The sequence below is a fragment of the Gavia stellata genome, chromosome Z (assembly GCF_030936135.1).
Source record: "Gavia stellata isolate bGavSte3 chromosome Z, bGavSte3.hap2, whole genome shotgun sequence".
Classification (NCBI taxonomy): Eukaryota; Metazoa; Chordata; class Aves; order Gaviiformes; family Gaviidae; genus Gavia; species Gavia stellata.
Window position 1 is genome coordinate 13,620,849 of NC_082637.1, and position 14,678 is coordinate 13,635,526.

The 14,678-nt window shown below is 42.1% G+C and overlaps 2 protein-coding genes across 2 annotated transcripts; one reads left to right on the forward strand and one right to left on the reverse strand.

Moving 5' to 3' along the window:
• Positions 1-289: 289 nt before the first annotated feature.
• On the reverse strand, positions 290-7,635 carry RAD1 (RAD1 checkpoint DNA exonuclease). Its single transcript, XM_059833857.1, has 5 exons — positions 7,441-7,635; positions 4,749-4,857; positions 2,148-2,406; positions 1,696-1,794; positions 290-1,378 (listed from the first exon to the last, which is right to left on the reverse strand). Exons 1-5 carry the CDS (start codon positions 7,633-7,635, stop codon positions 1,195-1,197), a joined length of 846 nt encoding a protein of 281 aa, XP_059689840.1. The 3' UTR covers positions 290-1,194.
• A 99-nt stretch (positions 7,636-7,734) lies between these two features.
• Positions 7,735-12,666, forward strand: BRIX1 (biogenesis of ribosomes BRX1). Its single transcript, XM_059833861.1, has 10 exons — positions 7,735-7,884; positions 8,825-8,936; positions 9,331-9,374; positions 10,016-10,086; positions 10,460-10,509; positions 10,607-10,680; positions 10,777-10,827; positions 11,124-11,225; positions 11,773-11,901; positions 12,222-12,666. The coding sequence occupies exons 1-10, from the start codon at positions 7,735-7,737 to the stop codon at positions 12,489-12,491; spliced, it is 1,053 nt and encodes a 350-aa protein (XP_059689844.1). The 3' UTR covers positions 12,492-12,666.
• Positions 12,667-14,678: the final 2,012 nt, after the last annotated feature.

The following is a 14,678-nucleotide window of genomic DNA, read 5'->3' on the forward strand; positions in this document are numbered from 1 at the left end:
ACTTCAGCCTCCTGCAGAGTAATCTGCAGTCTCTGCAGCTGGTTCAACACCCAGCTGGTTCATTGGATGTTCTGTTTTGAGCAGGTTGTTTGCAACAGAGAGGTGTGAAATGGGAGGTGCGAAATGAGAGGTGCAACTTTTGACTTAAGTACTGCCCACCTCACTGTTTTGTAAAGCTGCCCACTGCAGAAAACTATTCAGAAACAGCACTCCCTTTTCAGTGAGTAAAAGGTTAGGCCCATTTTTAGCAGTGATATGCATACACCACTCCATGGGACACAGGCAGACATTCCTTTACTTCAGTTTATTAGGAGTCCCTCCTGTTGCTGAAAAAAAGCTATTGAGGAGGTCAATGAATTTCACAAATAATTTCAAATACAAAACTTTTCTCTCTTACGATTCTTAACCGCGTTAGTAGAGTAGCAGGTAGGAACGGGGACATGTACTTACAGAAACATTTCAGCTGCAGCATTCTTGCAGATGTGTAATAAATTACTAGATACAAAACAGTAACATTGCCAGAACAGTTACGAGTAATGAGTAAGTAAATCCTGGTTTCTATCTTAATTTACCAATTCAACACCAGTACTGAAGACAAAAGGATAAATTGGTATCAGATGAAATTCCAAGGAATTGCGTTATACTAAGAATTAATCAAAATGAGGAGGAGCCTAGTCGCTTCACCAGCAAAACATGTCAGCATTTGCCAGAAAGAAACCACTTGCTGCTATTAAGAAATCAGTTTGAAAAAGTCATCCTCTTTCAAGACAAATTTGGTTTGATTTTTAAGTCATTGGAAGTTAACTGGCTAACATACAGCTAGTATTCAGATTTTCCCTTGTGTCATTGCTTAGAACAAGCCAAAGACAAGAAAGAAAACACAAACAAAAATTCTTGGAGAACACTGTAAAAAGCAGCAATGTATTACACAAACACCACTTTAACATCTGTGCTGGAATCAGTAGCTGTAGGAGATCAGCTCCCCTTTTTGCTTTTTCAGCTTCAGTTTTTTGAGTCACGGCTAAGAAATGTTTGTAAGGGAATAAAACGGAAATCTTCGTATTTCTAATTCCAGAGTTAAAAAAAAAAAAGACAGTATCAAGTCTATCAATCTTTACAGCTTTCATTCAGTTTTATAAAAAAAAATAGTATTTTATATATCCATAAATATAATACAGACACCGAAACATACACCTACAGTTCTGCTTCAGTAATATCCTCATCAGGGCAACAATAGTATTCCACAAAACAGACCTGTCCATCTTCATTCCTAATCATATACTGCAGTGAAAGAAATCCTTGAGCGTCTGTTCGAATGGACACTTTACAAGATAAAGCCAGTGCCTTTGTAGACGGTTTAAGCAAAGAAATCTTGTACCTGCAGGGGGAAAAAAAAAAGTCATCTGAAAAAAATACATTGTGCAGAGAGAAGCTGAAACATTACTCTCAAAGCCACAGAATAACTAAAAAACAATTAGCAATGTGCTAATTTCATCTTTTCCTGGTAACAACATTGGACAGACATTGTTATTGCTTAGCTTTTGAGCACAGACACAGACTTTTATCAGATGGGAAGTACTTTTTTCCACCTGTACTAGTGAAATAAATGTTACAGTAACACAAAAACAGTTGTTTAAACTTTCCAGCAAGAATGCCTGATCTGCCACAGAGGGCACTAATCACAGACTTCCTAACCTGTTTGTCTGGGTCTGGTTACAGTGGAATGCTTCCATCAAATCAGAGTCCCTAGGGTAGTCCAGATGTGCACTTCCTGCATTTCCAAAAGTGGATAACCTGGAAGGCAAAAGGCACCATCTCAAAATACCTCATCACAGCTCTCTAAAAACTAATCAGAATCAGTCACCTTGCATATCTCAGTGGCTGTTTCATAAAATACTATTGTTTGGTTTTCTTTATTTAATTAAAATGCTGAGCTGTCCGCATCAGTGTCACATTTACCAGGTTGTCAATATATTCATTACTATGTTAATTAGATTATATATTGTAATTTGCTATACTCATTACAATTCTTCTTGAAATAAAGCAATATTCTGAAATAGCTCTCCCCTCTTCACCCTGAAAACTTCCAGTCCTTACCAACAGAGGCCAAGCACGAACATTTGAGTTGAAAGCATAGCTTCCAGTACCTGAAGTAGGGTTTATCTGGAGACATGGTAATCTGCAGAACTTCACTGGTCATATCCAGTTCGGCAAATGCTTCTCGTAGCCCCTCCGACTGCAGGATGATTTTATTAACAACCTTTGTACTGCAGAAATCAAAGTCTAACAACTCATCAGGTTCTTGAGTGTTAATTTTGCACACTGTCACTACTCCTCCTTCTTCCAAGAACAGCATCAAGGGATAACCGTAACCACGGTAACACATCCTAAGGGCTGTTGCTGTTCCTGAAAAAGAGAATGAAATAGACGTTCTTCAGAGGGCTAGCTAGCACATCTGATCACTTTAGAAAATTCACATTTTACTGGCATATGGGGCACAGATCAATTTGATTTAGCGCGTTTGGTCCAGCCTCCAATACACTAATGCAGCATGCTTAGCGCAGCCTCCTAGATACCCTATGAAGTGCTAATGGTCATGCAGCAAAATTAAATGATTTGTATGTACACACCAGTTCAAATCCAACTCATGCCATGTACCAAAGGGGTAACACTAGCTGTGACAACGAAGCTGGATATACTACAAATAGTTTAGTGGAATTGGAAAATCCTCCATGGTCCTGAGGCTCTCTCCAGCTCACATTGTCTTTCTTTACTACCCTTGTTACTTGTGCAACCCAAACTGAAGTTAACACAGCTTAGCTTGCATTACAGTCACATCCTCCTTTTGCTAGATAATCATAACCTGAACGTTTGGTTTCCCAAAATCAGAGTGCTGTTTAGCACAGTTGGTTTAGGTCTTTAAGTCAGAGTCACACAGAAACAGCAGAGGAAGGTGGCGTTCAACACACAGTTGCAATGGTAGAACTGCCCTAAAAAAATGTCATGGTATCACTCTACTCCACTGCACCCATACAGTCATGCTAACCTGTAGCTATTTTTGCTTGTGAAAATATTTTTTGAACAACCATCAAGTAAAAAAAAAAAAAAATTATAGAAAATAAAATTCGCTAAGACCTGGGGTTTTTTGTTTAAACAAATGGGTTCATGTAATTCAATAGTTGTATACACAAATGTGAAGACAGCTTCCCATGCAACTGTCTCTGAAAAGACTACAAAGATGATCAATAATACAGTCTACTTGATTTTTGTAATTCACACACTTGATAAGCAAGATCCAAAGTGGTCTTACAGCACCTGAAGTGCTACTGAATCCAGCCACAGATTTCTTGTGAGACCTTAGGTAAGTATCATTCCTCAGCGCCTTATCTGCAAGCTGGAGATAATACTCACAAAACAGATGCAGGTGTAGCCTGAAGAAGGGAAGGAACAGAAGGTGCCACATAACAGATATTTCATCGGGAGCAGGAACACACTGAACTGATGGTGCTACCTGGAACCCCTGCAGACTTCTTCAAACCCAGTAAATCTGCACCAGAACATTTCCTAATTCACACATACGCTTGTTAATGTTTCTGAGGTAGCTGGATGTTCCAGGGTTGCAGAAACCACAGAAATATTGGAAAACAGATCACATTTTGAGTTGATAAAGAATTTTTTGTTAGCCAGACAAATTACAAGCTATTTCTATACTGTCTCTCAGTGTGCTGGTTTCTGCTACAGTTCACAGCAATTAGTCAGCCTGAATCCCTTGTAAGGCCAATGTGGATCCCCTGTGGCCCTAAGAGGTACTGACAGCTTTCGAGCTCTTTCAGCTCAAAATGACAGCTCTGGTAAGAGGCTGCCCCAGCTTGCTCAAGGAGTAGTTTTTTACCCTCATGCTGAGGGTGTGTGCAGCTGGCCCTGCTGGCCACTTAAAAGCATGCCACCACAATTTGAAGCACCGTCCTGCTCTCTACATCCATATGGACTACCCAGAATGGGCTGCAGAGGAACTATTCTGCCAGCTGTGCCCAGGTTTTCCCCTTAAGTGAAGGGCACTTGGGAACAAATCAGCATTTGTGTGACATGGATGATCTGGGCCCTGCACTGAAAAGAGAGCCACAGGAAAGGCAGTCACAGCACTGGTCCCAGCATCAGAACTCCAGCCTAAACATATCACGCAACTTGCCAGAGATGCCTGAACAAATTACTTGACATGTTTTCTTATCAAGATTACAGAATCTATTTTGAGATCTTTAGCCCCAAACCAGAACAAGGGTACAAGCTGGGGCTGTTCATTGGACCTTATGCTACAAAAGGTTCTCTCCCGAAACAAGTGGTTCTTTTGTGCCTTACACAGATCCAGGAAACATCATCTTCACAGAAGCACTCCTCTAATTCTCAGTTACCCCAACAGCGTCACACAGACATATACCTTTATTCCATCTTCCAAACTGAGTCAGCCTCTTTTAGCCTCTCCTGCTGCAGTGGTCCCCGACACACTGGCTAGGCTCACATCCATCAGCTCTTTTCTTCTCTCCATTGACTATTATCACAGCACACACTTGTATTTGCTTAAGTAAACAGGATGGACCCTGCTTAACAGCAATAGCTGCCATGCTCAGAAGGACTTACGGTGAGGAAGTCAGAAGTGTTACCAAGACTGGAAATCTCCCTGTAGCTATGTACAGGTTTCACTGTGTGATTACACGATACACACACGCTGTCAAGGTAAATATGCACCATACCTGGCAAAGAACTGGTACCAAAAATGGTCAAGCAGTCAAGAAGAACAGACAAGTTGATCCGGAACGTCACAGATTCCTCCTGAACAGCAAATTCCTGAAAAATTTCTGCCTGTAGGAGAAATGAGAAACTCCCCCTGTTTCTGCAATTATTTTATAGTTTACACTCATTTCCTTAAATTCAGTGCTTTCACTTTCAGATATCAGTGCAATACAAAGTGATTTCTACATGTATCACAGTATCGATTAAAGAAAAATGGGTCTTCACCCTCAAAACTAGTAAAATAAGATCAGGTCATAGCTGAAGCAAAGTAGCACGGCATAGGCACGAAAACCTAAATACTTGTCTTTTATAGTTCAAAAACAAGCTGCAAATGTCAAAGCCTAAAGCTGCCTGCTTCTGGAGCTGGAAACATTCAGGGAACTATACAGTGTGTCAGCCTTCTCCGGAAACAATTCTTATTTACTTTTGTTCACTCAGAGCATGCATAAACATTTCAAATAATAAAAATATGTACAAACAGAACAGAACAGTGAGTTCACCACATTGAAACGTGCTGAAACATGCTTTTGACTAGTTTGATGGGGATAAACTGCTCCAGGCTACCCTGTTTGCCACTGGGCACTGGCTGCTTTGTGATAACTGCAGGAACAGAGTATCTCAGAAACAGAGCAGGATGACGTGAGCTGCTTTTAAGAAAGCAGTTACATATTTTTATTGGCAGCCAAGAGAGTAAATGGCATCCTGGGGTACCTCAAGCACAGCATAACCAGCTGATCAAAAGAGGTGATTATCCCACTGTATTCAGTGTTGGTGCGGTCTCACCTTGAGCACTGTGTGCAGTTCTGGGCCCCACAATTTAAGGATGTGAAGGTCCTTGAATGCGTCCAGAGGGGGGCAACAAAGCTGGTGAAAGGGCTGGAAGGAATGTCCTATGAGGAGCAGCTGAGGACTCTGGGATCATCTAGTTTGGGGAAAAGGAGGCTGAGGGGCAACCTCCTAGCTCTCTACAGCTTCCTGAGGAGCGGAAGTGGAGAGGGAGGTGCTGATCTCTTGTCACCGGTATCCAGTGACAGGACGCATGGGAATGGTTGAAAGCTGTGCCAGGGGAGGTTCAGACTGGACATTAGGAAGCATTTCTTTACCAAGAGGGTGGTCAAACACTGGAACCGGCTTCCTAGAGAGGTGGTCGATGCCCCAAGCCTGTCAGTGTTCGAAAGGCATCTGGACAATGCCCTTAATAACATGCATTAACTTTTGGTCAGCCCTGAAGCGGTCAGGCAGTTGGACCAGATGATCGTTGTAAGTCCGTTCCAACTGAAACTATTCTATTCTATACTTAATGGTGTAACACTCTCAAAGGAACCTCCAGTCACTGTTCCTCTTCTCCTGCCCAAGTGCTCATTTGCTTAACTTCCACTAGCACGTGCTGGCCACTTCATGAGCCAGCTTAACTCACTCAAATAGCAGAAAGCTAACCAAACAAATACAGCACTAGTGTAAAGAAGGACTATGCAGCAAGGAGCAGGAGAAAGCAAGGGGAGATGCAGGAACAGGGAGACTCAGGCTTCTCCCCTTTCACAGATCAGGCTGCAGTTTCACAGATACCAAAGACACAGACTCTAAAGGACAGAAGAAAGGTGAAGTTGGGTTTGAGTTACTACCATAAAATATTCTTTGCCCCTTCCATTTACATCCCCAGTATCATACACTCTTTCAAATCCAGGAACCAGCACAACACCTGTTCTTATGAACAAAGCATTTACAAGTTCAATATGCATTAAGTAAAAACAAACAAACAAACAAACAAAAACCCACTTAGAAAGTAGTCTTAAAAGAAAGTCTTAAAAGAAAAAGAAATTTAAAAAGCCCTTAAAAAAATTTAAATTAAGCAAAGCCAGCAGTAACAGCTACGAAAAAGGTAGCAGAGAAGTGAGCAAGGCTGCTTTTGATCTTATATTATATGCAAAAAGAAATAATTTTGATTGCTATTTAAAGCTGTCTATACAGACAGTTCAGTGTAGCTGAGACCCTCGGTCTATGCGTAACTTCTAAAGCGCCCTGTCTGGAGAAAGTTCAGCACAGGCAGAATCACGAGTGAAAGGGGCAGACCACCGCTCTGGTCTTGTGATGAAGCACACACTCCTGCCCTGTGGTTGGAAGCTCTCAGCTTAGCCCAGCTGATACGCTGTAGAAGAGTGTCTATGAATTTGTACTCTCTTTCACAGTTGACTTAAATTCACCTTTTTGGCTTTAGGATGAAACATAATAAAAATACTTAAAGATAGATAGATACTTTGTGAACATGCATCTAGGAATGGTATGGTCAGAAGGAGCACTGGACTTAGCAGGTGCCAACACATTAAACAAGGCTGCAAGCTCATCGCACAAGCAGGCATGCATGGACAATCCAGGCACTGAGCTCGGGCTTCCAATAGCATGGACGTCTCATAAATGACCACAGCCTCGTCACAGCACTTCCTTCACGTCAGCTCCCGCAGCTAAGCCGTGATTTCAGCAAAGTTTCCCCTTCTCCGCGAGTAAACTTGCTGCACACCTCCTCTACCACGTCACGGAAGCCTTTCTAAGGTCTCTTACAGCGGTACCAGCCCCTCCCCACCGCTAAAGCCGAGGAGGGGCTGCCCCGCCAGCAGCAGCCGGGCCCGCGGCCCGGGCGAGGGGCGCAGCCCCCACCTGGATGAAGGCGTTGGCCTGGATGCATTTGGCGTCCTCCACCGTCACCCTGAGACCGTTGGCCGTGGCGAAGCAGGTGGCGTGGTCCTGGAAGTGGACGGCCCTGAGGAGGCTGGAGAGGTGGCGGGCGTTGTCCAGGCTGGCGGCCAGCACGTACGGTTCGCCGCTGGCGGGCGGCTGCGTGGAGAGCGGCATGGCGACCGCCCCGCCGCGCCCGCGCCGCTTCCGGAGGGAGGCGGAAGTGCGAGCGGGCGGAAGTGCGAGCGACTGTGGGCACGGCGTGGCGAGACCAAGATGGCGGCGGCCAAGAGGAAGCACGACGCTCCGGCTGCGCGGCCGAAGAAGCGAGCTAAGAGGGCCCCGAGCGCGCCCGAGCCGGATGCCAAGCCGGGATCGGACCGGACGGGCCCAGAGGAGTACAGCATCCCGCCGCCGGTCTCACAGGTATCTCCCAGCCCCGCTGCCCAGGGCGCAGCGGACTGGGCCGCGCCGGGCCGGGTGTCCCCGCTCTGCTCCCTGCCCGGGACGGTGTTTACCCACAGGACGGGCACCTCGTCTCCGTGCCCGGGCCGTGCGTTAGGGAGGTATTTCGCCTCCGTGGGACCGGCGGCGCTGTCTGCAGCGGGCCGCAGAGGCGCAGGGGATCCTCTATCTTGTGCTGCTGCTGACGGGCAGCGCGGTTCCTGCGGGCCGACTTCTGCTGCCTTTGCTGCTCCCAGGGCTGGGGTGCCGGGACTCGGGGTGTCTGGGAAGAACCCAGCTGCTAGGCGGGGATAGAGAGCCTTATTCGTAATTTAGTTATAATCCCAGCGCATAAAAAAGTAACATGCGGTGGTATGTTATTTCTGTGAAAATACGGGGTGGATAATTCTGTTATACACAAAGGATATATGGAAATTGGTTTTTTTAGGAATCATCCTGAGAAGGCTTCAATAACTGCCTTGTAGTTAGCTTCAACGTGCTACTTTTTGTTTTTCTTTTACGTCTGAGATCTTGTCACATGCTCATCTGTAGGAAAAGCTAAATTGTGCTCTGAGACTGTAGCCGGCACATTTTGCACGGAAGAAAGGGTGCCTTTTGCAAATAAGTAATGCGTATGGCTTTCTTAATACTTAGGTGTTTTGTAGAGTGAAAGCTTTTACTTAGAAACATAATGAAGCAGGATGGAGGACACTTTCTCGTGTAAAAACTTAGGCCCCTGTGTTCTGTAGGCAAGTCAGCGCTCTTGCTGAGAGAGTGATTCTGTGCAGATGGGCAGATAATGTTAATAACAAATGTTCTTACTGTGTTTTTCTGTAATTACAGTTGAAACCTTTACTGTTGCTGTAGTTTAGTACTTTTAAGGCTAGAAACTTCCTGTTTAACTTTTGTGTCTTTTTCCTAGGGTAAATGGAAAAACAAGGAGCGAGTGCTTATTTTCTCTTCTCGTGGAATTAATTTCAGAACAAGGCACCTAATGCAAGACTTAAGGACATTGATGCCTCACTCTAAAGCAGGTAGGGTTAGACATCGTCCCTAACTTATGTTTTCAGAATAGTTTTAAACCAAGAACTTGTTAACAACCTATTCTTTTTAAAAACATAGTACGTAGCTGTTTTGATGAAACTTTATCTTAAACAAGCAAACACCAAACCCCTTTTGGGGCAGCAAATATGGCCACTGTCGTATCTTAATATTCTCTAGAAAATTACTCCTATGGCCTCAGTCCTGTAAGTGCCAAGATACTTTTGTTGCTATGCTTATTTATTGCATAACATGGCTGAAACAACTTGATAGCTATTCTTAATCTTTCATTTATAACCAGTAGAATTTTTGCAGGACTGTTTGTTAAAAGAACTTCTTGTGTTAAATTGGTTTTCCAGCCTTCTAAATGTTGTTCCTCTTTTCCAGATACTAAAATGGACCGTAAAGACCAGTTGTTTGTGATTAATGAGGTAATCCAGGATTTAACTAGTGCTTCTTTTTTATTTTCTCTGGAAGTTCAATCTGCAAGAGAAAAGGGCAGCCAAGTTCAAAGGATCTTACACTAGTTATAGGAGTTGTATAACTTCACAGATGAAAATTACTGATACTCAAAAAGTGCTGATGTTAAAACAGGACATTGACTTTTGATTAATAAAACCAAAATGAAACCTTTAATTAAACATAAACTTTTGTCATGAAGAAATAAAACAGAATGTGCCTTTCTGTCTAGCTGAAAAGTATTACTGTTTATACTTGAAGAAAGTAGGGAACAAATATGCAGCCAGGCCAGACAGTGTAGTAGGATATTGGTAGTTCTGAAACTAGAACCTAATGTCACAGCTCCTGCTCTGTTGTTTATATCCTGGAGAGTTTATCACATTGCTTGTAGCTTTAGTGAAGTTATTACTTCTGGTAATAAATACATGAGATTTTTCAATAAAATATGTGCTTCAACTTAAGTTTGGGGATCAGTAAGTGTAATTTATAAAGACAAGACCTTTGCTTTTGAACCTACGTTTTGGAAGGGGGAAGATATTGCAGACTAATGTAGAAAGTTTTTGAAAATGTCTTCAGAATTTTGTAAACAGTTAATTTGGCCTGTCTTGTGTAGGTGTGCGAAATGAAAAACTGCAATAAGTGCATCTTTTTTGAAGCAAAAAAGAAACAGGATCTCTATATGTGGTAAGAAAATGTTATTTTTTCTTACATTTCCGTATATAGCTGGGCAGGTTTCTGTTCAATCTAATCTTTCATATTGAAGATGCATGAAATAGTATTGCTTAGTTCAATCCCTGCTAATCCTGCACTTGTTTGGGTAGTGCAAGTTTACAGTGCATGACCAGCTTTTGTAGACTGTTTACAGAAGCATTTTTCAAAATTGTTTAGAAAGCAAGTATTTGTAAGTATGTTAAAGGAACTCAATAGTACTATAAAAGCAACAAAATTACTTTAATACAGAAACAGCTGGTTGGAGTGTACTGTAGAAAGCCAGCATACCTTCTGGCTGCTGTTAACATTTTTCGTTTCTCTCTTTCCCACTACCTGTCCTGTGCAGGCTTTCAAATACACCACAGGGACCATCAGCTAAATTCTTAGTGCAGAACGGTAAGTTGGTTGACATTATAGCGTTTGGACTCTTGCTTTATTGTCTGTACAGTTTTCTGTAAGTACTAAAATGATCTTTTTAAAAAAACCACTGTAGTTCACACACTGGCTGAATTGAAGATGACAGGAAACTGCCTAAGGGGCTCACGGCCCCTTTTGTCTTTTGATCCGGTAAGTGTAGGTTTCATTTCACTGAGTATGCTTTTGTTTTCATTACATGACTATTGCATTTAGCTTTGTACATAAAATTACATTTTTCCTTTGTAGACATTTGACAAGGAGCCACACTATGCCCTGCTAAAAGAATTGTTTATTCAGGTCAGTCTGTAGATCTGCTGTCCAGTATTTCTTACTCATTGGCAATGTTTTTTGGCAACGTATTTAAAAATCTCAAGTTTCTTTTAAGTAGTAGTTTCACACTTCTGAACTTGCAAAAAATCTTTAAAGGATTAGGGTCATGTGCTTAAAATCACAGGGACACTTGTTCGTAAGTTTTAGGTTTTGAAATGCTACCTGGGATTGGGATCTTAGTAAATTAAAATTAATTAAAAATGAGAGATTTATGTTTGGCCTCTTATACTACAGATACTTAGAAATACTGCCTTTTATTACAGATATTTAGTACACCACAGTATCACCCTAAAAGCCAGCCTTTTGTAGATCATGTTTTCACCTTCACTGTTACAGACGAGAGGATTTGGTTTCGGAATTATCAGGTTAGTAGTCTCTTTTAGCTCTTCAGGTGGTGCTCAGTGGAGTAATTTCATATCAAATTCATTAATTACAATTAAATGAGAAGAGTCATTATTGCCAGGATATGCCAACACCTAGTGCTTGCACAAAGTAATTTTAGTGTCCTAAAATGACTTACCTTCTCCTGTGTCTCTGGGGAGAGCTAGTTTAAGTTCCGTGTACTTCAACTTGCATTCTGGTTTTGGGATTCTGTGACGGTTGTCTTGTTAACGGGAAGTACTAGCCAAAGCCTAAGCTTCGCCTGTCTTTTAACCTTACTTGGTGCTTTGGCTCAGAGTCTGCTGGAGCTTACTTTTTAAAGGAGGAATTCACAAATACCTAGTACTAAGTGCTTGCTTGAACCTAAAAGAACTGCTTTATATACAGAACTGTGTTTGCACAAGTCTAGCTTGTCAGCTTCAGTGGCATCGTATCTTGGATTTAAATTCAGTTGGGTATCACTGTATGCAAGGTGCCTTCGAGGCCATATGCTTTGATTCAATCCATGAAAGAGTATTCTTTTTATTGCAGATAATAGAAGAAGATGCATCTCTAGTAGAAATTGGGCCTCGTTTTGTCCTGAACCTCATAAAAATCTTCCAAGGTAGCTTTGGAGGACCAACTCTATATGAAAATCCCCATTACCAGTCCCCAAATATGGTAAGCAGCTTTGTCTTTGTCTTCTCTGTCATTTAGCAGCTAATTTGAAAACCAATCTTGCAGTCTGTCTGTGCAGGAGAATCATGTATGCCTTTCCCTGGGACCCTTTGTGGAAAAGAGTGCCCTAACTGATCACAATTTGAGAACAGAGTAATTGTGTACAAATGGAATGAATACAAAACTTACATCACCGAAAAGATGGCATTACACTAAGGATTTTGACAATTAAGCAGAGAAATTACCACCTGTTTCTTTAATACCTGATTTCTTCCATCTTGTTTTTTTGAAACCTGGTGTAATTTAAATTCTTACTTCTATAGCATCGACGGCTGATAAGATTGTCAGTGGCAGCTAAGTTCAGAGAGAAACAGCAAGTGAAGGAGGTGCAAAAGATTAAGAAAACAGGAAGTAAGGTGCTTATTGAAGAAGATCCCACTGAAGTAGTCTTTGAAACTCCAGCTGAAGAAAAGCCAGTGGAAATACAGCTCGTGAAACCAGAGTCAAAGCCAATTGTTAAAGATAAAAAGAAGCCACGCAAAATTCAAAGGAAGAAGCAAAAAAAGCTTTTCAGAACTGAAGCGTCAGCATAAATGTTACAAGTGAAGAAACTAAGCAGACTCCAAAGCCATCTGTTAGTCTGGTATAGGTATACCTAGCTGTATTTCTTAGCTATATTGACACAACATTGTAAATACTTGTTTTTACAGACAAAACTAACTGGACTTCAGTTTTAAATAAACAAAATACCGATTTCTTTTATTACGATTGATTTTGCACTTTTTTTTATTGTCTTTCTCTCTTTGAGATGATTCTGGGTTTTGAAAAACAGCATGGCAGCAGGGAAGGGGGAGTAAGACACTCCAAATATTTCTGCTTTTGAGAATTGGCTTTTTACACTTCAATACCTCTGGGAAACAACTTACTGTAACATGTACAAGGAATAAAAATAACTGGGTAGTCATTGGTGCTTGTCATTAACTGGAACTCAAAAGTCAGCTTTCCTAGCCTGACAGCAGTAGAAAATCCTTTTAAAAGTTTTAACTTTATAGGAATTCTCTCTTGGGGAGTGGTGTTAACTTTTTTCGTCCTCTATAATCCCTAGGGAATACAAAGGGTTATGGCCTCTTAATTGCTTTTTTTTATTGATAGTAAAAAAGCTGCTACTTTTGCCTGCGGTAGCTCTGCAGATTCTTAGGACCTGAAACGTAGACATGGGAGAGAAACAGGCTAACTTAGGACTCTAGCCCTTAATACCAAATTCATTGCAAGTTCCCTAAAGGCAAGAGGTACACGCTACCAATGTCTGCGTATCAAAGCCAAACACCTGTAGTCGCCTGAAATCGAATTGCTCGTGATTCTGTTACAGCAGCAGTGCGTAAAAGCAATGATTGTGTTTAACAGAATTCCACTCTTTTATACGTTTACACATGGAAGCAATTTTTTGTTTGTTTAAATGCTGTCCTCTTGGTTCAATTGTATGTGTAGTTTAGGTCTTGTTTTTCGAAGTAGAGTGAGTCCATATAGATTTTTCCATGTAAAATTGGCTTATAAGCTTCCAATATTGCTTAAAAGTCATTACAACCAAAAGCCTTGATTTTGCTCATGGAAAATGTCTGTACTTTAAATGCAGCTGAGTTCATTGCACACTGATCAGCAAGAAGTCCAGAGTTTGGTTCACTGTAGTTCTTGCCTACTGTCTGATGGTTGACATTGCTTCAGAGCTGCGGCATAAGGTCAGCATTAATTCGGGGCTGTTTTTTCATGAAGCTTTCAGAAAATTACTGTCCACGAGTCTGCCCTTTTGCCAGATGCAGTTAAATGAGTCTCTGTGTTCACAACTTATTAGCTGGGGAAAGGAGCCTACAACTATTCTCTCACAAAAAGTCTAATGGCATCAGTCTTCAACCAGACCAAAAAGTTTCAACCATAATTGAGTGAGAATTTCTCTATAGCGCTCAGCAAAAGTCTGATTCCAATAAACATTTGACTGATTTTAGCAAACAGTTACTGACCACTCTAGGGCTGTTTCTTCATTACCTTTCTTTAATCTGCTTTCTGGTTCCAGACCTCATGACATGGTTCTTCCACTGACTGTAGTGCTGTCTCCCTGTCAACTCCCCCAGCTTCCCTGTGTTTCAAGGTCTTGCTCATGCCCTGTTGCTATTTGGTTCTTCTGTTGGGTTCAGCCTCTGGTATCTTGGTACTGAACAGATGTAGCTGGCACAAGAGGAAGCTGACTTGTTAAGAGCTAAATGTTGCCCTACCCGACAGGGCAAGGGAAGTTCAGTGTCACCTCTGTAACGAGGTGGTCTGTGTGCCATCTGATTGGAAAGAAAGACTGGTGAATACAGGCATCTGTTCAGTTCATCTGGTCTAATACATAGAATCACAATATCTTGAGTTGGAAGAGACCCATAAGGATCATCAAGTCCAACCCACTGCTCCTCACAGGACCACCTAAAACTAAACCGTATGACTAAGACCATCGTCCAGACACTCCTTGAACTCTGACAGGCTTGGTTCCATGACCACTTCCCTGGGGATCCTGTTCCAGGGGTCTGCCAGCCACTCAGTGAAGAACCTTTTCCTAATGTCCAATTGGAACTTCCCCTGATGCAGCTTGATTCCGTTTCCTCATGTCCTGTCGCTGGTCACCAGAGAGAGATCAGCACCCCTCTGCTGCTCTCCCCCCCCCATGAGGAAGGTGTAGACTGTGATGAAGGCACTCCTCAGTCTTCTCTAAGCTGAACGAGCCAAGTTGCCTCAGTCACTCCTTG